This window comes from Mobula birostris, chromosome 20, assembly GCF_030028105.1.
Source record: "Mobula birostris isolate sMobBir1 chromosome 20, sMobBir1.hap1, whole genome shotgun sequence".
Lineage (NCBI taxonomy): Eukaryota > Metazoa > Chordata > Chondrichthyes > Myliobatiformes > Myliobatidae > Mobula > Mobula birostris.
In genome coordinates this window covers 14,546,122-14,573,358 of record NC_092389.1, presented here as the reverse complement: position 1 = coordinate 14,573,358, position 27,237 = coordinate 14,546,122, and the positions used below count along the sequence as shown (strand labels likewise).

The 27,237-nt window shown below is 41.9% G+C and overlaps 1 protein-coding gene across 4 annotated transcripts in view; it reads right to left on the bottom strand.

Annotated features, from left to right (window-relative positions):
• LOC140185069 (rho guanine nucleotide exchange factor 12-like) overlaps window positions 1–27,237 on the bottom strand; it is a 141,141-nt gene that overhangs the window by 30,444 nt on the left and 83,460 nt on the right. For 3 of the 4 annotated variants that reach the window (XM_072238309.1, XM_072238310.1, XM_072238308.1), the window contains 14 exons: window positions 27,071–27,169; window positions 26,021–26,063; window positions 24,544–24,646; window positions 21,347–21,487; window positions 20,289–20,321; window positions 19,830–19,947; window positions 11,392–11,500; window positions 11,104–11,304; window positions 10,423–10,564; window positions 8,231–8,278; window positions 7,687–7,877; window positions 6,609–6,755; window positions 2,954–3,039; window positions 951–1,076 (listed from right to left, as the gene is read on the bottom strand). In XM_072238309.1, the coding sequence (XP_072094410.1) occupies window positions 951–1,076; window positions 2,954–3,039; window positions 6,609–6,755; window positions 7,687–7,877; window positions 8,231–8,278; window positions 10,423–10,564; window positions 11,104–11,304; window positions 11,392–11,500; window positions 19,830–19,947; window positions 20,289–20,321; window positions 21,347–21,487; window positions 24,544–24,646; window positions 26,021–26,063; window positions 27,071–27,169 (1,587 nt within the window). The remainder of the gene's footprint in view (window positions 1–950; window positions 1,077–2,953; window positions 3,040–6,608; window positions 6,756–7,686; window positions 7,878–8,230; window positions 8,279–10,422; window positions 10,565–11,103; window positions 11,305–11,391; window positions 11,501–19,829; window positions 19,948–20,288; window positions 20,322–21,346; window positions 21,488–24,543; window positions 24,647–26,020; window positions 26,064–27,070; window positions 27,170–27,237) is intronic. The other variant, XM_072238311.1, reaches the window with a different exon arrangement.

Genomic DNA, 27,237 nt, shown 5'->3' with positions numbered 1-27,237 from the left:
ACACCTCTCTCCCTAATTAAGGCAGAGGGATGCAAGAGGTATAGAGAAAACAGGTTAAATAGAGATGGACAGAGAGAGACACACACACACACAACAATATACAGCAAGCTTTGTTCTGTTAGTGTGGCTGCATCATGGCTACAGGGACTCGAGTTTGACTGATCTTGCTGCTCTGTGAGTGAAGCCTGCATGTTTTCCCAGGTGCTCCTGTTTCCTCCTCCATCCCAAAGATGGGCTGGTATGTCAACTGGTTTCTGTAAGTTACCCTTTAGCATAGTTAGGTGGCAATAGAATTAAAGGGGAGTAAATGGCACATAGAGAAATTGTTGCGGGAATACAATAAAATAAAGAGCGTGAAAGGGTGTCGGGTTGGGCCTGATGTGATATCCTGTGTGGCAACAGGCTATGCAAGTATGCTTCAAAATGTTAGATAGTGATGGGCAATTTTCCTCTAAAATACACTTAAACCTCGCTGTCCATGCCAAGGGTGTTTGAAGGGAACATGCAGATATCCATTTTTCTCCATCTAATTTGACCTGAACTACAGTTTAAAATGGGGTGGGGCAGCATAACGAATGGCTTAATGCTTTACAGAGCCAGATGTTCAGAGTTCAATTCTTGCTGCTGCCTGCAAGGAGTTTGTATGTTCTCCCCATGTGTTTCATCTGGGTGCTCCAGTTTCCTCCCACATTCCAAAGATGTACCGGTTAGCGTTAGTAAATTGCGAGCTTACTACGTTGGCACCAGAAGCGTGGATACACTTGTGTGCTGCCCAGTACAATCGTCGCTGATTCGATTTGACACAAACGATGCATTTCACTGTGTTTCATATTTTGATGTACATGTGACAATAAAGCTAACTTAATTTTATATTTTATTGGTTATTCATGTACAAATCTATGATATGTAACAACTTGGAAGGAACTCAAGATTTTGGAGACTCATCTCACCTGAATGATTGCCTGAAATCTCGAATCTTTCTTCTGCTTTGATTTGATAAGTTCCAAAGCGAAGGGCTGATTGCTGCAGAAGGTAGCTGCAGCTCGTTTAAACTTCTCCTCTTCAGAACAGCTGAACTGAGAAAGAAAAAAGGAATTACTCAGACATGAAGCCAGCCAGCTCTACTAACTGTTCCATCTGGTAGATGATGGAGGCTTTGAGGGGTCAGAAATGTGCCACTCGCCAGTCTCTAGTTTCAGTGTTGACAGGGCTGGTTCTGAAAATCAAAAAAGTTGCAGAAACTAGAAATCTAAAACAAAAATCAAACAATATGTAAAATATCAGGCCACATCTGTGGGAAAACAAATAAGGCTGGTTCTGTTCGGTTATCACTAATGAAACCCGACCTAAATCATTAACAATGGTGACTAACTGTTAATGAAAGTTAAGGAGGGGTGAGTGGGCTTACATCTACTTGGGATGGTTATATGTTTTATACCCAAGTATTTGTTGGCCCTGGTGATAGCCAGCAAGTCCCAGCACATTACTTTGCAAATGAGTAGGCCATGCAGCCCCTCATCTGTTTTGTCATTCAATAAAGTTATGGCTAATCCAATCTTGGACTTACCTTCACTTTCCTGCCCATTTCCCAATACTCTTGAACAGATTCCACAATTTGGTCCATACACTGTTCTAGCACAGACAATTCCAAAGGTTCACGATGCTTCAAAGGATGAAATTCCTTTCCACATGCCTTAAGATTGACAACCCCTTATTCTGAAAGCAAACTTCCTAGTTCCAGCTGTCCCATGATGGAAAACATCTACCTTGCCAGCCCTCCTCTTACTCTGATGTCCAATGAACAGGCCTAATTTACTCAATTTTTCTTCAACCCGCTTTTATCAAGAATCAAGATTTTTGGAACTACTTCCAATTCAAGTATCTCCATCCTTAAATAAGGAGACCAAAAATGTATACAGCAATAGAGAAGTGGTCTCATCAATATTTTGTGCATCTATGGCAGGGCTTCTCTACTTCTGTTATCCACACTGTCTGTAAAGAAGGCCAATGTTCCACTTCCTTTCTCAATTACTAGCTGAACCTGATGCACATACTATTCACATACAACCGGATCACTCTGTACTGCAGTATTCGATAGCTTCTCTCCTCATAAGTGATATTTTTACTTTTCTATTCTTCCCACCAAAGGAATATTCAGGAAGTAATATTACCTCCTAACATTATACTCCAGAGAAAGTTTGCCTAATCATTTAACCTACCAATGCCCCTGAAGACAGTTTGCCCTCTTCACAATGTCGCTTCTTACCTTTGCATCATCAATAAATGTAGTTACATTAAAATTGGTTCCTTTATACAAGTGATCAGCTGAGGAAGGCACTTAACCACACATTGCTCTGTGACAACACTGGTGCCAAGCTGTATCGGCCCTAGTGCCCTTCCCTTGGACAACACTGGTGGCGTGGAGAGGGGAGATTTGCAGCATGGGCTACTGCTGGTCTTCCATACAACCTTGCCCAAGGCTCAAATCCATGGTCTCATGAGACTAACAGATACCTATTTTTATACAAGTGATCAACATGGACTGCAATAGTTAAGAACACAGCACTTTAGAATTCCCTCACCACATTTGTTACCCTGCTGTCGGAACAATTATAAGCTTTGCATTCCTCCCTTCCTGCCATTTATAAAGACAGGCTGGGCTAAGGGTACTGTCCAGAGGAAAGCTGCATTATTATCTGGGGTGAGATATTTGGCACCTAGAAACTATAACAAGCTTTTTAATATCACAATGGATATCATTATCAGAATTCTGATTCTGATTCTGGAGGGTTTGCTTTTTGATCCCAATCACCTCAAAAATATTACCCACAGTGCAAGTCCAACAACTGTAGTTGCACTACAGGATTTGTCAACCACACCCTCTACCTTTCAGATGGAGATCCCCACCATCCTCTGCTCATTAATTCCATACAATTTATACATGAACACTCACCCAGTTAAGCAAGTCCTCTCCAATCTGATCAACCACAAAGTTTTCATTTCTTTTCCAGACTTTTCTCATCTGTTCATTTAATGAAACTGGGGGAGAAAAGAAAATCTACCTTTAGAATCATTTACTTCATTATCACTCTAAGTTAAACTGATCCAGTGCAGTAGATCATGGAATCCTACCACAAAAGGAAGCTATGCAGCCCATAGGTCAAGTGCTATGATACTTCTTTGTAACAGCTGCCAATTAATCCTATCATTTTGGCTACTTCCTTCTAAAACATGTACAGTGGATTCCAGTTAATTGGGCCATCAGTTAATTGGGGAAGCCATTTATTTGGGAAATTCTTTAGTTTTTGTTCTTTAATCGATAAAATAGCTGAGATTCCCTTCATTTGGGACACTATACCACTTGATTGGGGCAGGAGACTATTGTCGAACAACTTCTAACTAGCATCAGTCGTGTGCACTTGCATGGCCGTTTGACACAACATTGTGTTTAGAGCAATCTTTTTAAATTGCAATGAGTATGTTCAAAAAAACAGCAATTTTTGCCACTGATAGTTAGCAAGAAATAAGCAGTAAGACAATTTAGAACTGCTTTGCTTACTGTGCTTTCGAGCATTCAGTCTTGGAATGCCCGAAACAGCTGGGGGTGAAAGTGAAGCGATTTCACGACTTCAACAAGTTTGGAATTACAAAGAAGTTGAAGGTATCGACAATCATCTTGAATATTGCAATAAAAATGAAGATTTGGAAGATGTAATCGTTGAAAGCATTGTATGAAGGCAGACCATCTTCTGCACTAGGCATCTGTGCTGATTTTGTTCATTTGCAGTCAATCATAAGAGCACGGCAGATGAACTCCTCCATCGATAACTATTAGGAACCAATACAGTTTTATAGTACCGTAGAGGTATTGGCAGTGTTCCAATTTGTTCTGTACTTCACTTAAATACACAAACTGTTAACAACAGGAACTCTGCAGATGCTGGAAATTCAAGCAACACACATAAAAGTTGCTGGTGAACGCAGCAGGCCAGGCAGCATCTCTAGGAATCTCCAGGTGTTACTCAGTTTGTGTTTTTAATACTTTTTAACTATTTCCATGAAACTACAATTGATTGGGCCAGCTACTCAATTGGGCCAAAATGTACTGGTCACAATTAACCAGAATCCACACTATTAATTCAGTTCCCTTCTGAAAGTTCTTATTGAAACTACTTCCACAGCACTTCAGACTGTACATTCCAGATCACAATAACTCCATGTAAAATAAGTTTTCTTCTTCCAAGTTTTGAGTAAATTGCTTTCAGTCCACCTTCTCTGATTATTGACCTTCTTTCTATCACTTGAGCTTCTTCTTGGTTAAACCTATTTAGATCATACAGTGGCATGCAAAAGTTTGGGCACCCCTGGTCAAAATTTCTGTTACTGTGAATAGCTAAGCGAGTAAAAGATGACCTGATTTCCAAAAGGCATAAAGTTAAAGATGACACATTTCTTTAATATTTTAAGCAAGATTACTTTTTTATTTCCATCTTTTACAGTTTCAAAGTAACAAAAAAGGAAAAGGGTATGAAGCAAAAGTTTGGGCACCTTGCATGGTCAGTACTTAGTAACACCCCCTTTGGCAAGTATCACAGCTTGTAAACGCTTTCTGTAGCCAGCTAGGGGTCTGTCAATTCTTGTTTAGGGGATTTTCACCCATTCTTCCCTGCAAAAGGCTTCTAGTTCTGTGAGATTCTTGGGCTGTCTTGCATGCACTGCTCTTTTGAGATCTATCCACAGATTTTCGATCATTTTTGGGTCGGGGACTGTGAGGGCCATGGCAAAACCTTCAGCTTGTGCCTCTTGAGGTAGTCCATTGTAGATTTTGAGGTGTGTTTAAGAACATTATCTTGTTGTAGAAGCCATCCTCTTTTCACCTTCAGCTTTTTTACAGACGGTGTGGTGTTTGCTTCGAGAATTTGCTGGAGTTTAATTGAATTCATTCTTCCCTCTACCAGTGAAATGTTCCCCGTGCCACTGGCTGCAACACAAGCCCAAAGCATGATCGATCCACCCCCGTGTTTAACAGTCAGAGGTGTGTTCTTTTCATGAAATTCTGCACTCTTTTTTCTCCAAACATACCTTTGCTCATTGCAGCCAAAAAGTTCTATTTTAACTTCATCAGTCCACAGGACTTGTTTCCAAAATGCATGAGGCTTGTTTAAATGTTCCTTTGCAAACTTCTGACACTGAATTTTGTGGTGAGGATGCAGGAAAGGTTTTCTTCTGATGACTTTTCCATGAAGGTCATATTTGTGCAGGTGTCGCTGCACAGCAGAACAGCACACCACCACTCTAGAGTCTGCTAAATCTTCCTGAAGGTCTTTTGCAGTCAAACGGGGGTTTTGATTTGCCTTTCTTGCAATCCTACGATCAGTTCTCTCGGAAGGTTTTCTTGGTCTTCCAGACCTCAATTTGACATCCACCGTTCCTGTTAACTGCCATTTCTTAATTACATTACGAACTGAGGAAATGGTTACCTGAAAATGCTTTGCTATCTCCTTATAGCCTTCTCCTGCTTTGTGGACATCATTTATTTTAATCTTCAGAGTGCTAGGCAGCTGCTTAGAGGAGCCCATGGTTGCTGATTGTTGGGACAAGGTTTGAGGAGTCAGGGTATTTATAAAGCTTTGAAATTTGCATCACCTGGCCTTTCCTAAGGATGACTGAACAAGCCATAGCCCTAACAAGCTAATTAATGTCTGAGACCTTGGTAAAAGTTATCTGAGAGCTCAAATCTCTTGGGGTGCCCAAACTTTTGCATGGTGCTCCTTTCCTTTTTTTCACTCTAAGATTGTACAAAACAAAAATAATACACTAATCTTGCTTAAAATGTTGAAAAGAATGTTTCATCTTTAACTTTATGACTTTTGGAGATCAGTTCATTTTCTACTCACTTAGCTACTCACAGTAACAGAAATTTTGACTAGGGGTGCCCAAACATTAGCATGCCACTGTATCAATGGAAATCTGTGAATCTCCTCTGCATTAAGATGATCAGTTCTAGACTTGCCATTATTTACTGGAAGTTCCAGACTCTCCTTTCACTACTAACAACAATGCATTCAATCACAGAGCTGGCTTGGAGCCATACATTCTTTGTCGCAGTCACTACAGAGTACCGTCCTTGTGTCTGGGCTCCTGTACAACGAGTTGTGGCTGCAGGGCCGCACACAGCTCAGGAATTGGACTGATGCTGAAATCCAAAAATATTTTCATTACCACTTACTATAATAGTGGTTTGCAGAATGAGAAAACTGCTGGCTAAGCCAAGTTTCGTATCTTTTGATCATTTAAAAAAAAAGAGTGGGTCTGAAGGTGTATCTGACCAAACCATATAACAATAGTAGATTTCTTACCCTGAAGGACATTATGAGATCTGGCATTAAATCAAGACATCATTAGCAAGACGAGCATTTTGATTCCATATTTATTTGATTAACTGATTCTCCAACTGTTTAGATGGGATCTGAATTTCCACCTCAATATTCCAGGCCTCCGTATAGTCATCAACTAACTTGAGAGCCATCTGGACAATCAATCCACCTACTTCAATAACCTTACTGTCCTGCAGTGTTGGGCCCCAAAACAGCTATTTCAGCAATTACCATGAAGCTGCAGGATTTCGTCGAGGTTGGAAAATATGTTTCTCACATCAGCTGCAGGTATGCTACCATCTCGCAACATCTTCTGGTAAAAGATTACATCTAGAACCTTCAGCATTCGAATGTGAGCCCGCTCCGTATGGAAAAGTTCTGTACAAAATATGCAGAGAATATGATAAAGATATGTCTTATCAACAATGAGATTAGAATCAGTACATAATAAACTTTCACATACGGATTCCCAAAAACTGCACAGAAAATGAACAGGAATAAACTCTGTACTATATGACCCCCGATGCCTTCTGGTGTGAAGGTAATCATCTTCTGCATTGCCTGATTTTAATGGAATCCTGATCTGCTTACATTCCAACACCAAGTCCCACCACCACACCCTCACACTATGTATCCTCAGTGAGATGGCCCAAGGCATCCCACTCTACTTAGGAACCTCAAAATATTCCTTATTTTCCCTAGAATCTTCCCAACGCTTCTTACCATATTGTCAGTCTCCTGTCATCTCACAATCTTCATTTCTTTTTTTTCTACTTAGAGACAAAGTTCCCTCTGATTATTTTCTACAGCTACTTACAGCCTGAAAACACTTTATAACGTTATATAAAAGAAAATTCCAAGCTGCATGGTAACAAAGGCAATGTGCATGGGAGCATTTCATGTACAATACGGCTGCGCAATCGTGCAGCTTAGAGGGAACAATGCTTACAGATACAGCAGAATAACAGGCCCTTATGACCCAACAAACCCACACCTCCCAATTACACCAATCTTTGGAATGTAGGAGAAAACAGAAGCACCCGGAGGAAACTCATGTGGTCACAGTTGAAAACATATAAACTTCTTACAAACAGCAGCAGAATTGAACCCGGGTCACCAGTGTTGTAAAAACGTTAGGCTACCATGCTGCCCCTATGTTTCAAACATTTCTCCGAATTCACTCTTACACGCCCCACCAATCCCTGACATCTTTTGATTCTCCACAGCTCCCACCAAGTCCGCCAATCCCGAATCAAGGCAGTCCTCTCCACTCCTAACATTCCTGTCCCTTCACTATCCATTGCCTTACCGTTAATAACTTCCTGCCTCTTGATCTCATGTGGCTTCAGGCCAGACAGGACATCCCGACTAACCAGCTGCTGCCAATTGGCTGGGTCCTGCTCCACATCCGACAAGTGCATCTGATCTTCCTCCGTCTGACTCAGGGAGTGTGTCTGAGAACTGGCCTCGGTCCACGCTCCATACCCGTGCCCATCCGCTCTGGGAAACAGAACCAAAAATATTACTGAAAGTTCCTGACCAAGTACACAGTGATTGGCCAGAGGAATACCGGGGTAGATGAAACATCAAGGAATGGTTCTAATTTCAGAGCCAGAACAACATTTTGGGCAGAAAACTGTTATACACCTTAGTTTTGCATACTCTGCCCAAGTATTGGTGCTCAATGTTACTCTAACCAGTTGAAAGGAGATGGGTGAGAAGAGTCAACATTTGCAAAGGGGCTAGATTTATCATTTCTGTACAGCTGGTGCTATTATTGTGGCAGGACTACACCCACAGTCACATCTTCACATTGACCATTTTCAGCAAACTGAGATTTATTGGGAACTTACCGTCGGCCTGGCTTTGGAGTACACGGGGGTGTGGCAGTCTCGAGGCTTCTGAAAAGTAACAGAAGCAAGGATCAGATGGGTCTATTGAGGAATATAGGGAAGCAAGAAAGGAGCTTAAGAAGGGGCTGAGAAGAGCAAGGGGGCATGAGAAGGCCTTGGCGAGTAGGGTAAAGGAAAACCCCAAGGCATTCTTCAATTATGTGAAGAACAAAAGGATGACAGGAGTGAAGGTAGGACTGATTAGAGATAAAGGTGGGAAAGATGTGCCTGGAGGCTGTAGAAGTGAGCGAGGTCCTCAATGAATACTTCTCTTCGGTGAGAGGGACTTCCAATGAGCGGGAACTTGATGACAGTGAGGACAATATCAGTGAGGTTGATGTTCTGCAGCATGTTGATATTAAGGGAGAGGAGGTGTTGGAGTTGTTAAAATACATTAGGACGGATAAGTCCCCGGGGCCTGACGGAATATTCCCCAGGCTGCTCCACGAGGCGAGGGAAGAGATTGCTGAGCCTCTGGCTAGGATCTTCATGTCCTCGTTGTCCATGGGAATGGTACCGGAGGACTGGAGGGAGGCGAATGTTGTCTCCTTGTTCAAAAAAGGTAGTAGGGATAGTCTGGATAATTATAGACCAGTGAGCCTTACCCCTGTGGTGGGAAAGCTGTTGGAAAGATTCTTAGCAATAGGATCTCTGGGCATTTACAGAATCATGGTCTGATCAGGGACAGTCAGCACGACTTTGTGAAGGGCAGATCGTGTCTAACAAGCCTGATAGAGTTCTTTGAGGAGGTGACCAGGCATATAGATGAAGGTAGTGCAGTGGATGTGATCTACATGGATTTTAGTAAGGCATTTGACAAGGTTCCACACGGTAGGCTTATTCAGAAAGTCAGAAGGCATGGGATCCAGGGAAGTTTGGCCAGGTGGATTCAGAATTGGCTTGCCTGCAGAAGGCAGAGGGTGGTGGTGGAGGGAGTACATTCAGATTGGAGGATTGTGACTAGTGGTGTCCCACAAGGATCTGTTCTGGGACCTCTACTTTTTGTGATTTTTATTAATGACCTGGATGTGGGGGTAGAAGGGTGGGTTTGTAAGTTTGCAGATGACACAAAGGTTGGTGGTGTTGTAGATAGTGTAGAGGATTGTCATAGATTGCAGAGAGACATTGATAGGATGCAGAAGTGGGCTGAGAAGTGGCAGATGGAGTTCAACCTGGAGAAGTGTAAGGTGGTACACTTTGGAAAGACAAACTCCAAGGCAGAGTACAAAGTAAATGGCAGGATACTTGGTAGTGTGGAGGAGCAGAGGGATCTCGGGGTACATGTCCACAGATCCCTGAAAGTTGCCTCACAGGTGGATAGGGTAGTTAAGAAAGCTTATGGGGTGTTAGCTTTCATAAGTCGAGGGATAGAGTTTAAGAGTAGCTCTATAAAACTCTGGTTAGGCCACACTTGGAAGTACTGTGTCCAGTTCTGGTCGCCTTGTTATAGGAAGGATGTGGAAGCATTGGAAAGGGTACAGAGGAGATTTACCAGGATGCTGCCTGGTTTAGAGAGCATGCATTATGATCAGAGATTAAGGGAGCTAGGGCTTTACTCTTTGGAGAGAAGGAGGATGAGAGGAGACATGATAGAGGTGTACAAGATAATAAGAGGAATAGATAGAGTGGATAGCCAGCGCCTCTTCCCCAGGGCACCACTGCTCAATACAAGAGGACATGGCTTTAAGGTAAAGGGTGGGAAGTTCAAGGGGGATATTAGAGGACCGTTTTTTACTCAGAGAGTGGTTGGTGCATGGAATGCACTGCCTGAGTCAGTGGTGGAGGCAGATACACTAGTGAAGTTTAAGAGACTACTAGACAAGTATATGGAGGAATTTAAGGTGGGGACTTATATGGGAGGCAGGGTTTGAGGGTCGGCATAACATTGTGGGCCGAAGGGCCTGTACTGTGCTGTACTATTCTATGTTCTAAGTTCTATAAAATCAGATAGCAGGAAACAAGCAGCATTGTAACAATTGCCTGTAGAGCTGCGCAAGTACCTACACCCAACAGCTTTTAATGCAATGCAATCATTCCGTAATCATGTTCTTCAACACAACTCATCTCTTTAAAAAAAAAAGTGAGATGTGCAAGACGTCAGTTGCTTAGAGTTCTGTTTCATTTGATGAGTTGCACTTTGCTCTGCTACTCACTTCTCAGATTCCCTGTCCTCCTCCATCACCTGATCCAGGATGGATGGAAGCTCAAAGGTCGACTTTGGTGAAGAAGTGCTGGAATCCCCTGTTAATGAATTGTCTGTCAACATCTTCAACGTAGGTGTTGCAAAACCAGAATCTGTGAGGGATGAAGGACATTAGCGGCACAGAGACCAAAATAACTGTATAAAAAATTTAAACTAGGTATGAAAATATGCTATTCTGTTCCTACTTCCTTTCAAACATTTTTAAATGCTGACATCCTCTCTGCTTCAATGTGAGAGAGAAAAAAACAGGAAGCAGAGCAAGAGCTATTATAATGGGAAAAGGAGTGCGAGAGGTATGGATAAGGGCAGAGCAAGAGGTTGGCAGATCAGGGCAAGAAAGCTCAATGGGGAGAAGGAGGAAAAAAAGAGGGAACAGGGTTGGAAACTGGATCAGATAGGTAGAAAAGCAGAAACAGTGAGGGGGCTAATGAAAAGAGGATGAGGAAAGAAGGGGAATGAAGAACATGGAGCAGAGAGATGGGAAGAAGGGGAAAATAGAGGTGCACACAAACAATAGGAGGGTAACAGCAGGAGCAGAGGCAGTGGAAGGCAAGGCTACAGATACTGTCATGGTGCATAAATTATTCTTTACTACTGGCTAACAATGAATTGCACTGCGTTTCTCAGATACCTGTTTCACTCTCTGAGTTCCCATCATGGACAGTGTTGGCCATAGTTGGCCCTGGTGAGCCAATCACCATGGGTTGATAGCTTGCATCATTTCCCTCGTTGAAAAACTGGATAGATTTTGATCTCTCGCTGTGGTCAGAGTGAGAAGCTGATCGGGTATATGGTCCCATTTGCCTCTGGTGGAGTAACTTAGCCTTTTCAACTGAAGAAAGATGTGACTAATCAGTCTCCAGACACTTTGACCCAATATTTTAAATAAAATGACTCTGTACACGCAGGTCACACTTACTCGCATTGCGATCCTGTTTGCTCGTGCGACGGATTGGGTCCAGAATGCTCTGGAAACGTTTCTTTTTCTCATCATCTTTCACTGTTTCCTTCTCTTTCTTTATACTTTGCTGTTTAGAGTACAAAATTAAGGGCAGAATAAGACCATAAGCCAAGTCAACTATCAACAACTAATCAGCAAAAGTCATTCACGTACACCCCACAGTCTTTCATCTCTGAAATAATACCACATCTGGAACTAAACACTCACATGATCTCTTCTGGATTGACAGAACAGCAAGGATATCTGTTTACCATTCCAAACTGTAAGCAAATAAGATTGCCAGTTTTCTTCCTCCAGTCAAAAGCAGATACGTGCAGCACCAAACTACCAGTCTCATCCAAAACCAGAATTGCCCCACCTCAATTAAAAGACTTACCAATTTGGAAATGGCTTTCAGCTTTCCAATGTTACCACTAACTTCAATATCACATGCCTGCAGCCAAACTGAATCACTCTGCAGAATGTCATGACACTGCTCAAAACGTGTTCCAACAATGCTAAAAGTTACAGGTACTAACATTGCCCTAGATGTAATGTCTGAAGGTATATATTCCAGAATTAGCAGCACCTCTATCTAAATGGTCTTAAACAGGGAATGTCATCAGCTGACAAGGTGATAAGTTTTTCTAATACAGGTGGCCCCCGTTTTCCAAACGTTCGCTTTACGACACCTTGCTGTTACGAAAGACCTACATTAGTTACCTGTTTTCGCTAACAGAAGGTGTTTTCACTGTTACGAAAAAAGGCAGCGCGCGCCCGAACAGCCAAGCTCCTCCCCTGGAACTGCATTCTAACCGGCATTGCTTAAACACGTGCTTTATCTCAATTTATTTTGTGCATCCATTAGCAAGGTAAGTTCTAAGGTATCGGAAAAGCCTAAAAGAGCTAAAGGTGTTACACCTAGTGTAAAACCAGACATAATTCAGCGTTTCGATGGTGGTGAACGAAGGAAGGACATTGTCCGGGCGTTGAACTTGCCTGCGTCCATCATTCGCACTATTTATACGCAGAGAGAGAAATTTTAAAGCTGCCGATGTTACTGTTGGTTCTGCTTTTAGCAAAGTGGTCTCTCTTAGTCAGCATCCAATAATGGATAAAATGGAAAGTCTATTGCTCGAGTGGATTGATGGGTGTACAAAGTGTGGTGTTCCGTTAAGTTTTCTTATACTTAAGGAGAAATCAGTCAGTCTTTTTAATAAGCTGAAACAGAAAGCACCGGACGATGGTGATGAAAGTGTTGCAAAAGTGGAATTTAAAGGTAGTCATGGGTGGTTTGATCAGTTTCTGAGGCGAGGGCAGCTTCATAGTTTAAGCAGTGGCCCCCAACCTCCGGGCCGTGGACCGATACGTTGCCGCAAAGAATGCAGTGGTGCAGCGGTAGTCAGGATGCACACAGCACATCTTTAAGAAAAAAGCCAAAATAAACAAGCTGATTAATTAGGTGCCGCCCAGCATGTAAATCTTGGCCCAGATGAGAGACGATTGCCGATTGCGTCAGGTGGTTATTCGTATAAGCAAGTGTTTAACTGTGACGAAACTACAAATTATTGGAGTCTTCCTGATTCCGGTAAGTGAAACTACACTGTACATACATTATTTCTACTTTATATAGGCTGTGTATTTTTGTGTTATTTGATATGATTTGGCAGCTTCATAGCCTAAAGGTTACTGGGGAGAGTTACCGGAGGTTTCTGCCGAGAGCGCTTGCGCAAGATTTTCGCTGCGCTAGACAGTGCTGCAGAAAAGTATTTCTACTTTATATAGGCTGTGTATTTATCATATCATTCCTGCTTTTACTATGTTACTGTTATTTTAGGCTTTATGTGTTATTTGGTAGGTTATTTTTTGGGTCTGGGAACGCTCAAAAATTTTTCCCATACTGATAAATGGTAATTGCTTATTCACTTTACGACATTTCGGCTTAGGAACCGTTTCACAGGAACGCTCTACCTTCGGATAGTGGGGGAAACCTGTACCCTGGCAAGTTTTGACTGCTTTCTCCTTACAATCAATGACATTAGTATTGTTGAATAGCCCATCACACACACTTTTTTTTTGGAGGGAGCCAGGGTGGTGGGGGTAGTCACCACGGAACAGAATCTAAGCAGTCACATGAATACTTCAGCACACAAGTCACTCAGAAGTTAAGTATTCTATGGCAAGTGAAGCATCTCCCAACTCTCCAAAGTCTTTTTTAATATGTACAGAAGAGATTCTGCAGATGCTGGAAATCCAGAGCAACACGCAAAATTCTGGAGGAACTCAGCGGGTCAGGCAACATCCATGAAGACGAACAGATGGTCAATATTTCAGGCAGAGACCCTTCATTGTGACTGGAAATGAAGGGGGAAGAAGCCAGAATAAGGCGGTGGAAGGGGAAGGAGTACAAACTGGCAGGTGATGGGTGAAACCAGGTGAGGGGATAGGTGGATGGGTGGGAAGGAAGTGAGAAGCTGGCTTTTAACATGTACTAGCTATGCATGTCATGGTAAACTGGCTGATTGTCATATATATTGAGGTACTGCAAAAAACATGTCTTCAATTTATTGAGTATGCCTGGAAGAAAATGAATCTCAGGGTTTTAAGCAACACACACACACACACACACACACAAAGTGCTGGAAAAACTCAGAAGGCTAGGCAGCATCTATGGAAAAGAGTAAACAGTCGACGCTTCAGGCTGAGACTCTTCATCAGGGTTGTATAGGGTGACACATTTATTGTGATACAGTGTGGAACAGGCCTTTACGGCCCTTCGAGCTGCGCCACCAGAAATCCCCCAATTTAATCCTAGCCTAATCACGGTACAATTTACAATGATCAATTAACCTACCAGTAACACCTTTGCACTGTGGGAAGAAACTGGAGCACCTGGAGGAACCCACACGGTCACGGGGAAAACATACATACTCTTTAGAGGCAGCAGTGGAAATGATCAGACCGCTGAAGTGAGAGGTTAAATATCTCATTGAACACTCCAGCAAGTTGATCAACACAGATCAACTTGGCCAAATGCTTTCCGTTCACCCTCCTGAAGGATGCTCTCACGTTGGCCTCAGATAAAAAGTACAATGTCATTTGGGGCCATGGGAGTTCGCAAAGGTGCCTCCATGTTTTGACAGTCAAAGCAAGAATAGAAGGCATTGAGCTCATCTGGAACGAAAGCCTTATTGTCACCTACGTCACTTGGTTTCACTTTGTAGGAGGTGGTGGCATTCAAGCCCTGCCACAGCTGTTAAGCATCCTTCAGTGATTCAAGTTTGGCTCAGAATTGCAACTTTGCACGTGAGTTGGCTTTCTGGAGGTTGTATGTGGACTTCTTGTATTTTACTAGGTTGCAAGACCTGAGCTGGTCTTCAGCAGATTATGGATCTCTTGGTCCAACCAGGTCTTCTGATTGGGGAAGACTCAATGACATTTTGTCTACAACTGTTTTTAATAAAGTCCATGTTAACCATGGCATATTTGTTCACATTCTCTGATGTGCCCTTGGACATGGCCCAGTCCACCAACTCAAAGCAATCCCCACAGCTGCTTCTCTGACTCCAGTGACCACCTCTTTGTTGTCCTCATCTCTGGAGTCTTGCTCTAATCTTGGCCTCTATGCAGATCAGAGGACAGCCAAGTGATTAGGTTTCCCAAAATGCAGTCTAGGGATGGAACAGTAGGCATTCCTAATGGTAGTATAACAGTGGTAAAAAGTTTGTTGGGACTTCTGGTGCTGCAGGTGACATGTTCACAATAATCGGGCAGAGGTATACCAGGATATGTTTTGCATGTTCCTTTTCAAAGCTGTTCAAACAAGCCTGATTGAAGTCCCCAACAATGGTTTGAAAGGTATCGGGGTAGGCAGTTTCTTATTTGCTGATCACTGCACGCAATACCTCGATTGCTTGCCTAACATCAGCTTCTGTCAGTATGTAAACTACAGTCAGAACACTGGAATAGAAGCTGTCCTTGAGCCTGGTGGTATGTGCATTTAGGCTTTTATATCTTCTGCCCGATGGGAACGGAGAGAGGAGAGAATATCCAGGATGGGAAAGGTCTTTGATTATGACAGCTGCTTTACCAAGGCAGGAAGAAGATTAGATAGAGACCACCAGGGGAGGCAAGCTCCTGTGATGTTCTGAGCTGTGTCCACAACTCTCTGAAGTTTCTTGCAGTCACAAGCAGACCAGTTGCTGTACCAAGCTGTAATATACAGTTGCAAGAAAAAGTTTGTGAACCCTTTGCAATTACCTGGTTTTCTGCATTAATTACTCATAAAAAAATAGTCTGATCTTCATCTAAGTCACAATAGTAGACAAACACAACCTGCCTAAACTAATAACACACAAACAATTGTACTTTTCATGGCTTTACTGAGCACATTGTTTAATCAATCACAGTCCAGGCTGGAAAAAGTATGTGAACCCTTGTATTTAATAACTGGTTGAACTTCCTTTAGCAGCAATAACCTCCACCAAACGTTTCCTGTAGCTGCTGACCAGACTTGCACAACAGCGAGGAGGAATTTTAGACTATTCCTCCATACAAAACTGATTCAGTTCATCAATATTCCTGGGATACCCTGCATGAACAGCCCACTTCAGGTCATGCCACAGTATCTCAATTGCGTTAAGGCAGTGTTTCCCAACCTTTTTCAGCCCAACACCCCACAAAGAACCTTCATACTTGCCAACGCCCCTCTTAGGTACAATGTACTTTCCAGCACCCCCATAGCCTACCTTACACAGTACCTGTGCGCTGTACAGCAGCTTCGATACCAATGGGATCCTTGAGCTTGACGGTTTTTCTCAAGAGTTTAACTATCTGGTCCAAGTTGTGACAGCAAAACCTTTAACTCCCCATGGGTAACAATGTCCAAGTGGTTTCTGTTTTTTTTTGAGAGTATGTGGTTCACTGCACTGAAGCCTCTGTCAACAAGTAGGAGGACAGAAATGCAATGAAGAGCAGTTTGGCTCTTCTCCAAAGACCAGGAAACTTCATATGCCACGTACCACAAAAGCCAACATTTTTGAAAAGCATTTCTGCTTCATCAACACACACAAAATGCTGGAGGAATTCAGCAGGCCAGGCAGCAACTAGTAAAAAAAAAAAAAAAGTACCCAGTCAACATTTTGGCCCAAAATGTTAACTGTACTTTTTCCAAAGACACTACCTGGCCTGCTGAATTCCTCCAGCATTTTGTGTGTGTTCCTCGGTTTTCCAGCATCTGCAGATTTTCTGGTTTCTGCTTCTTCACATTCTGAATTTCGATAGTTTCTTCTTGCAAGCTCTCTTCATGTTCTTCCACCTTGCAAAGAAATGGGTTAACTACCCAATCTAGAATTTCCAGATTGTTCAAATCCTTGAATCTTTTCTTCAGTGACTGCAGGTGTAAGCAGTACTCTTGCAAATCACTATCTGTGAAAGAGTGCCAGACTTGCCATTCAGGGAAAGTGTGAAAACATTCTTCTCCCAATGTTTTGCTCATATATTTCCAATAAAAGTGGACAGTGCACTTTTTGCCTGGATTAAATCAAAACTCTCACCCGGCAGTTTCATATTTAGAACGCTCATTTTGTTCTTCAGATTGGCTAGATACACCACATCTCCACATAGAAGTTCAATCTTGTTTCCCAAGCTCTTGTTGACTTTGAGCGAAAATTCAACCACAGTGTCAAAAAGATCAAAGAAGCATTTTAAGCAGCAGCCATCACACTACAGTGTGAAGCAAGCATCCAAACTCTTCATCGTTATCTTTGCATAACTAGTGAAATATTCTATTTAATGGATGAGCTTTAATTTTGTTGATAGCAGATATTACAAGAGTCATGCTTGAAAAACCCTCAGCCAGCAAGATGCTGATGATGAATTACACAAAGGATTACAAACAGACTTGGAATTTCTTTTTTCATAAATGCCACTAAACCAGCATGGTGACCTGTCATATAAAATACTCCATCTGCTGCACAAGAAATCATGTTCCTAATGGGAATACCTTTAACCTCAATATACTTATTGAGCTCGCCGCAAATTAATTCTCTGTTCATGTTTGATTTTAGCTTCTTACAAAAGATAATCTCTTCATAAGCTTTCCCATTTTTGATAAAATATACATATGCCATTAGCAATGCCTGTCTCACACAGTTAACTCATCCAGTTGTATCCCAAATTCTGTTTTTTGTTGCTCTGTGCTTAGTTGATACTCAATGTCTTAACTCATTCCATCAATACGACGAGCTACAGTTATTACCCAGAGGAATTGATTTTAAAATACAGCTATCTATTTTGAGAACAGTGGTGAGCACTTCTGATACAGCAGGCATTACTAATCTTTCACTAGTTGTATGAGATTTTCCACACTTTGCTATCATTTTGGGAATGTTATAAGAAGCAATGAGACCACGATCAAGGTCATTTTTAGCCTTACTGGCAAATGACTCAGGTGTGCAATGTTTCTCAAATGCTTCTTTCATCTTCTGGAACTGAGTAATACCATAAGAAGCCTTTTCAGGGTGTCTTTTACAGAAGTGTTCCTGCAATCTTGATGATTTCACGGCTTCATTAGACAGTACAATATTACAAGAAAGAAACATGGGGCATCGCTGATCTGACAGGAATGCAAGAAAACCATACTCCAGGTATGGAACATTGTATTGATGCAATTTCTGTAGTTTCTGTTTCTTAGCAGGATCAGAATTCAAGGCTTCACCGCCTTCAGACTCATAGAGATCATGCTGAACGTATTTAGCCATCATTAATGGGGCTAAATTAAAATAAAAAATTAACACAAACTGGGAATGCCTATCAGATGCTGGTAACAGCAGCAAGTTGACATGGTCAACTAGGTCTCGTGCCTCAAGTTATGGTACCTCCCCCTTCTGACAACTTCTATTTCCCCTAACGCCCCCTTTGGACACGTAACCACCCTTGTTGGAATCACTAGTTTAAGGTCTGGACTCTGACTTGGCTATTCCAAAACATGAAATTTCTTCTTTTTAATCCATTCTGCTGTTGATTTACTATTGTGTATCGGATCATTATCTTTTTTGCATTATCCAACTTCTATTAAGCTTCAGGTGATGGACTGCTACCCTGACATTCTCCTGTAAAATGTCTTTGACACAATTTTGAATTCACTGTTCCCTCAGCAATTACAGGCTATCCAGGCTCTGAGACAGCAAAGCAGCCCCAAAACATGGTGCTCTTTCCACCATGCTTCACAGCTGGGATGAGGTTTCAGTGCTGGTATGCAGTGCCCTTTTCCATCCAAACTACCAGCGTGTATTTCTGCCCAAAAGTTCAAATCTGTCTCATCTGTCCGCAGAGCATTGTGGAACATCCAGGTGGTCTTTTGCAATCTTGAGACATACAGCAATGTGTTTTTTTTTGGGAGAGCAGTGGTTTTCTCTGTGGTGACTTTCCATGGACACCATTCTTGTTCAGTGTTTTTCTTATAGTGGACACATGAGCAGAGTTCTAGAGATTTCTGCAGGTCTTTTGTTGTTACCCTTGGGTTCTTCTTCACTTCTTTCAGCACTGCATGTTGTGCTCTGGGTGTGATCTTCGCAGGAAGCCCACTCCTAGGGAGAATAGCAACAGTACTGAGTTTCTTCCATTTGTAGACAATTTCTCTTACTGTGGACTGATGAACACTCAGATCTTTAGAAATACTTTTGCAGCCTTTTCCAGCTTCCTGCATCTCTACAATTCTTCTTCCAAGATCCTTTGAAAGTTGTTTTGATCAAGGCATGCTGCACATAAACAGATCTTTCTTGAGCAGAACAGGTTCTGTCAGTCACCTGACTTTGTGTGTCTTTTTTTTTTAAATAGGGCAGGGCACCTCTACAACCCACAGCTCCAATCTCATCTCATTGACTGGAACACCTGACTCCAAATAGCTTTTGCAGAAGGCATTATCCCAGAGGTTCACATACATTTTTGAACCCAGATTGAGATTATCTAAATGGTATACTCAGTATTGACGAGGAGGAATACAATTGTTTGTGCTTAGGCAGATTGTGTTTGTCTATTATTGTGACTTAAATGAAGATCAGACCACATTTTATGAGTAATTAATGCAGAAAACTAGGTAATTGCAAAAGGGTCACGAACTTTTTCTTGCAACCGTATCTGGTTATAGGATCATTTCTATCGTGCATTGATAAAAAAAAATTGACGAGAGACATGACAAGGGAGACATGACAATTTAGCTTCCTAAGGAAGTAGAGATACTGGTGATGAAATAATCAGCACTTACTTGGATCAGTACATCTTTAACAAAGAGCTGAGCAACATGCAGGGCGAGGAAGCCCGTCTGATCAACATTCCACTTCATATATTCACTCTGCATAGAAGTAGTGAACCCCACCTCCCAGCCTCAACAAAGGTGTAAAAGCATAAACACAAACCTTCTTCTTTGGAAAGAATGCGACTTTTAACCTGCGTTCTCTGTCCAGGTTCCTCATTTCCTTCACTTTCACTCCAAGGTGCTTCATATAGATGAAGAACACATCTGCAACAGAATTACTGGCACAGAAAGATTGGGAATGTAAGAAACACTAGGAAGAAATACCATTGCTTAAGTACACAAAATACAAGTTTGTGAGCACCAGGAAATAGGCTAAGTTCATGAGCTGAGGTTGAGGGAAAATGGTTCCTGCTTCACTGAGCAAAGCAGGAATTCAGAAGCAAGTGAAGGGCTCAGAAATCATCAACTTAGTTGAAAACTATAATTTTCAGTGATCACAGCATGCAATGTAAGGAACAATGGAAATATTGAAATTTCAGGGTGCACACACCAAGCAGAAGCCAGCTTGGCTGTTATGTAGCAGAGAATGACATTCACAAGCAGGATACTGTCGACTTACCTTTTCTCTTCCTCAGAAGGGGATAACGTCGCACTAAAAAGCAAACCAAAAATCATGAGTGATCCGACAACACAAATGAACACAAGAAGTTCAGTAGATCCAATCAATCAATTGCAACTAAGCATTACAAGTCCCAGTTTGATGGGCAGATTACCCCTAAGCAGCTTTGGCATTTGTGGGAAGTACAAGTTGGGCAATGCTGTTACAGAGGATTTAAGGTAATTGGGAAGAGGCATGGGGAACCTGATTCACAATAACTCAGAGGAAAAACAAGGTGAGCAAGTACAATGGAGGGGCAAAGAGAGATAGAACAGTTCAGCCAGAGACAAGTTTGGAGTGTTTGGGCATAAATGCACATTACAAATTAGATAAGATGCACCTTCAAGTTGCCAGAAGTAATTATATTGTCAGTAACAGATCGAATTTAAAGAAGGGCTTAATAATCCCAGATACAACAGATTCAGAAGAAATTGTGAAGGAGAGAAAATGATGGCAAATGTCATTATTTCGGGTAAGACTATAAAGGAAGTGGCTGACCAAAATGAAGATCTTGAATTTGTTTTCAGACTAGAGGGAGGGCAAAATATCAGCAGGAAATGGGACATTGAATGTCATATGAGTGAATGGAACAGATTTAAAACACATCAAATATGTCAGGGAAAAAAACCTAACGGTTTGTAACACAAGGACATGATAGTTCCTCCTCAGGGTAAGGAAAGCAAGCAATATAAAAACTGCAGGTATACGAGTCATGACCTTCCAGAACTTTCCAAATACCATCTATGAATTGGAAATTTGGAATTGCAATGCTGTTCTTTAAAGTGGGAGGAAGAAAAATCCAGAAAGTAGTTAGCATAATTCATTAATCCAGGGTAACTAACAACTTGAATTCTGAGCTGATCACAGCATGGCCTTATAAATGTCATCAGTTCTATCTAATCTCATTGAACTTTGTCAGGTCAACTACATCATCTTTTTCAGAGTTCAGTCTGCTTGTTTCCAGACAATTTGAAATTGACATTGATCATTTGAAGGTTAGATTTTAAAATGCTACTCACAGGACTTCTTCGATCTTCTGTAACAAGTGCTCTGCACACACCCGTTCCTTCTGCTCTGCTGCCACACGGTCCCGGATTCGCTCTGCATCCAACTTTGCCAATTCATTCTCTCCGATTGTCATTCCCATATTCCGTTTTTGCCTGTTGGGATAATAGGCATAGAAACAGGTATAGATTAATAGCAGAACTAATTTAATTCTCTAAGAACCAGCCAACTTCACCATAAAATCTGAAGGAAAGGCAATACAGCATTATTATTGATCAAGTAAATTACACTTCTACAATTATTTATCGGGATACAGCACGGATCAGGCCCTACTGACCCTACGAGTTGCACTAGCCAGCAACTCCTAACCCTAGCCTAATCATGGAACAATTTACAATGACCAACTAACCTATCAACCACCACACCTTTGGAATGTGGGAGGAAACTAGAGCACCCAGAGGAAACCCATGCAATCACAGGTTAAAAAATAACAAACTCCTTACAGACAGCGGCAGGAATTGAACCCTGCTGGGTCACTGGTGACTATAAACCATTGTGCTAATCATGCCCCCTCAAACACACAGTGAAATGCATCGTTTGTGTCAAATCAAATCAGCAAGGATTGTGCTGGGCAATCCACAAGTGTTGGCATGCTTCCAGCACCAACATAGCATGCCCACAACTCACTAAGTCTAAGCCTTGGAATGTGGGAGGAAACTAGAGCACCCAGAGGAAACCCACATGGTCACAGGAAGAATCGACAAATTCCCTACAGGCAGCAGCGCAAATTGAAGCCATCACTACAGTACCATGCTGCCTCAATTAGTCAGACTCTTACCCTCATTCTGATACATAGCAGAGTGCGCAGGTTTTGAATGCAAGCCACAGGTGAACACTAAGTTGCAAGATCCGGGATCACACAAGGACAAGGAAACAACGCTGTATACAAACATTCCCTCCAAAACCACAGGAACTGGGTGGAATGGGATGGTGGCACAAGGTTGTAAGCAGGGAAAAAGGCTGGCAGTAATATTCTTCTCTTTAGTAAACTTATAAAAGCGACTGGCTGCAAATATTTTCTGCAAAACTGCAAGGAACCTTGAAGGGACAGTGAAGGACAAGGGAAATGGGTTTGATAGTAGCTTGTAATTTTGTGTTGGGTGGGTTACTTCCAATATACTGCATAGGACAACTCCTAATGGCCTGCGTTAGTAGTCAAAGGAGCTACATATCTATTTTCTGTCCATTAATCAAATGAGTGGAAAAGACCAGAGGTGCAGAGTCAGAAACGATTATATTCTGAAGCATTGAGGAAGGTTGAAGAATCGAGGCGAATGCAGAGGGGGTCAACGATTGCTCCCAACGGAGGTCACTAGGGTGACAATGGTCAGCAGCCAGGTCGATGGCGTGCACTCTTCAAGGAAAGGCTGAGCTTGTGCGGCCACTCTTCTCGTATGCCGACGGAAAAATGTTTTTGATATTCTGAGATTTATGTGATTGTTTGACTGTACTTTATATTGGTCTCCTTCAGTTGTTCAGTGTTTTCTTCCTTGTCGCCAATTGATGGGTGGGTGATCTGCTTATATTTTTGTGTGTGTGTGTGTGGGGTGGGGAGGAGGGCTTTGGGGTTTTAATGCTAGTGTTGCTGTTCTTTACTGCGAGTGAGGAGGTTGTGGATTCGATGCTACCATCGCTGGGTTTTTCTGCGAGGGAGAGGGTGGGGGTTTAGGGTCTGCGAGTTTTGTTTCCTTTTCGTGCCGGAGGAGGGGAGGAGTTGATGTCTTTTCTTTCAGCAACACCCATGGTCTTTCTGTATATTATGGCTATCTGGAGAAGATGAATATCAAAGTCATACATGCATACTTTTGACAATAAAATGAACCTTTTGAGTATAGTTATGTATTCACGCTTGGGGTTAATTACTTAATAACTAAGCGAAGTTAGTATAATTAATTAGCATATTTAAAACAGTCAACCAAAAAAAAATCATTCGCTGTGGCTCGCTCCCCTTAATTAGACTAACATCTAAAACGAAGCGTGAATACTTAACTATACTCATTTGCTTCTACCACACCCCAACCCACGTGACAGATTACCATAATAAGTGTGCCACAAAACACAATACAGGTATCCCCCACTTTACAAAGTTCGCTTTACGCCACTTCGGTTTTACAAAAGACCTACATTAGTACCTGCTTTCACCAACCGAAAGAAATCCGAAGAGGATTTTCGTTTTTACGAAAAAAGGCGAAAAGCGAAAATAGCGTTCAGCGTTTGTTTTGCAGCGAGTCGTTATAGAGGCAGCGCGCACCCCAAGCAGTGGGAGTGGCGAAAATAGCGTTCGGCGTTTCTTTTGCAGCACGCCGTTACAGAGGCAGCGCACAAACCGAACAGCGGAAGTGGCGAAAAGTGAAAATAGCGTTCAGCATTTGTTTTGCAGCGAGCCGTTACAGAGGCAGCGCGCACCCCGAGCAGCGAGAGTGGTGAAAAATGAAAATAGCATTCGGCGCTTGTTTTGCAGCGAGCCGCTATAGAGGCAGCATGAACCCCAAACAGCAGGCAAAAAGCGAAAATAGCGCTCAGCGTTTGTTTTGCAGCGAGCTGTTATAGAGGCAGCGCGCACACCGAACAGCAGGGAGTGGCGTCGCCAAACTTCTTCCCTGGGAACCACACTCAGCAACTCAGCATCAAGCTGCCATAGCTTTGAACCGCATGAGATTTTCATCACGATTAACAGCGCTGTGATGATTACAGAGAAGTTTGACTTTAATTTTGAAAGGGCACGTAGGTTTCGGGCAGGTTTGCAGGATGTTTTGAGTGCTTACAAAGAACCATATGATTGAAAAATGCGTGAACCTTTCAGTGTGCTCACTGTCTTCCCAATTCCGGTAAGTGAAACTACACTGTACATACGTTATTTCTACTTTATACAGGCTGTGTATTTATCATATCATATTCCTGCTTTTGCTATATGTTAGTGTTATTTTAGGTTTCATGTGTTATTTGGTAGGTTATTTTTTGGGTCTGGGAATGCTCAAAAATTTTTTCCATATAAATTACTAGTAATTGCTTCTTCGCTTTACGCCATTTCGGCTTACGAAAGGTTTCATAGGAATGCTCTACTTTCGGATAGTGGGGAAACCTGTATAGTCAGAAAATAGATAAATGGCTCCTACAGTAGTTAATAATGACAGCGAGACTAGCTGTTTACCTGAAATCTTCCAGATGTGTCTGAACATCAGGCAGGACACTGTCCTGCATCCCCTGCACACAGCTACGTTGCATTTCCTCAGACATATCTCCTTTTCTACGTTCTGAAAGGATTGAACAAAGATAACAGGACAATTATGCTGACGCATTTACCGTTAATTCAACAACATTTAATTCGAGCTGCAAGCTCCACATTACCAGAAACAAACTGCATTTACCTCCAGTTAATAACTTCCTGTAGAAGTGTTAGAAGTGTCTGCCTCGCAGAGGAACTGATCTCTCACTTACACTCCTGCACACTGAGGTGTGAAAACCAGGTACAAGCTGGAAGGTCTGATGCCACTGTCTTGTAGTGAAGCACAAATATGCTGGAGGGAGGTGACAGAGGCACTCACACCTGCCCCTCAGCTTTATGCCTGCAATTGATTTTTGTTAGATTTTCTTTTTAATTAATTTGCAGCCTCTTTTAATGCTTTTAGATTTTTTTTGTACAGTATCTATTTAAGACTGAACTTCTTTCACACATATTGGACTATCAGTCATTTAAAAACAATTTAATGGCCTTTTGACAGCTGTAAGACATCAAAAGGCTGTCAAGGCATTGGTCAGACAGGATGCAGCTGTAAGTGGCAGTGCCAACATTTAATGTCCGCCTTCAGCTCGAGAAGGCAGTCCCAACTACTCTCCAAGATTCCTATTGGTCCGTGTGGTGGCAGATTACATACTACTGATTAGTTGGTTGTTTATGACTCTGATCCAGTGGCAATCAAAGAATTACTGCATCTCCAGTTCGGAAGCATTTGTAATTTGTAGGTAGTGACATCTTCGTACATCTGAAGACTATGTTCTCTTGAGTGTTGGAAGCCACAGGCTTGGGAGGTGCTGCTGAAGAAATCTGGCAAGTTGCTACAGAGCAACTTGTACATAGTGCAGGTGCCATGGACTGGATATCAATGAGCAACAATAACCAAAAATAAAGAAACTCCAATTTAGAGTTGGAGAATCTGGATTGTTACTTTGTGTGTCAATAAATATTCTTCTCGTTCTTTCCATGTTCTAGCATTCAAAGAAGTGACTGTACCTGGATTCTCAAGTACAGATTCAAGATTCAACTACATTATCAAAGAATGTATAAATTATACAACCTTGAGATTTGCTTGCTCACAGGTAGCCACAAAGCAAGAGACCCGAAAGAACCCCATTAACGAAAAAAAGAATAAAAATAAAAAGACCAACACCCGATGCACAAAAAAAAACACAAATCACACAAACAATCGAAGCAAACACAGCGTTCTGAACCAAAATTGAGTCCCCCAGTCCAAACCCGGAACAACCCAGAGTACATCCAAAGCCTCACTTATCATTTCATCATTTTAGTGGGCATGGGGCCCAGCAGCCAGGGCAGTCTTCATAGCCTCAGTGCCATGGAGAGATTGTATAGATTGCAGAAGTGAAATGTATTGGGTTTGGGGACTTACCTAGTTCTACACTGATCCATTCTGGAACCTGAACTTTGAGATTCTGGAATAGAACAGAAATGCAATGAATAAACGTAAATGCTTGCGAGCCAAGTAGCATAAACAGCAAGATGCAAACAACATTGAAGCTCAAATCACTAATTGTTCACAAACAGCATCCACAGCAGTGGATATCAGACCAATGCAGTACCCACTGTTCATTATTTCATACACATTTAGATCTGGAATTTAAGAAACAGCAGAACAAAAAAAAAAATTGGTATTATTACTCCCCTTCTCAATAGGGTCACACCTTTCTCCTCTCAGAATCACAATCTAAAGCCCTCTTCTCTAGTTTGGGGTGAACACACAGTTAATACTGACACTTAGTGCCTCCGATTGTGGGAAAAACTCAAAGCAACTGGAATAACAAATAAGCAGAGATTGGAAATTCTGGGTTTCTACAGACTCTCAAGGATAAGGAATCTTTACCCCAGTTGTTCATGAGATCAGGCACAACAGCAGAAGGAGAAAGAGAACCAACATGATTGCAAACAAGGTGGGTTCCAATTGTCACTATATCAATGAAGTAACAACAACCAATCATGTACTCACTCCAGATTATTTCTATTTTTCCCCACCAGAGGAATTTCCAGTTAGAAATCGATTTCAACAAGCAACCATAATTCCAGGATGTGAAGTTGCTACCAGCCTCAGAACAATTTGATTTAAAATTGGTCTCTACGCAGTACATTGGAAAATATCCATCTCAATGGTTAGGTGAACAAAAGCCATACAACTGGAGGTATACCTCCTGAAGCAATATTTATTCCAAAGTGCCATATATAGAGTTGCACTTGGGTTTATATACTTCCAAAGAAAGTGTCAGGGAGAATGCTACTTGTCCTTTAGATTATAGAGGGACCAGTTAATGATAAATTGTAACCATCCTGTGAACTACACTAGAATATAAACAGTAATATTCAGGTTGTTCCAGATAGCACATAACCCCTGTGTCAGAAGTCTCGGTAATTCAGATACAGAAAATGCAGCTGCAAATGAGAGACTCACCGATCCCTTCTCCAAGAAAAAATGGCAAAACTCTAGAAACATCCGTCGATGATCCTTAGAGTTTGTGTGATTGTAGAGATCAGCATAGAGGTAACAGAGCTGGGTAGAAAACAATAAACTGCCATTTATTAACAATTACCAGCATAATCATTTCTCACCCAGTAATT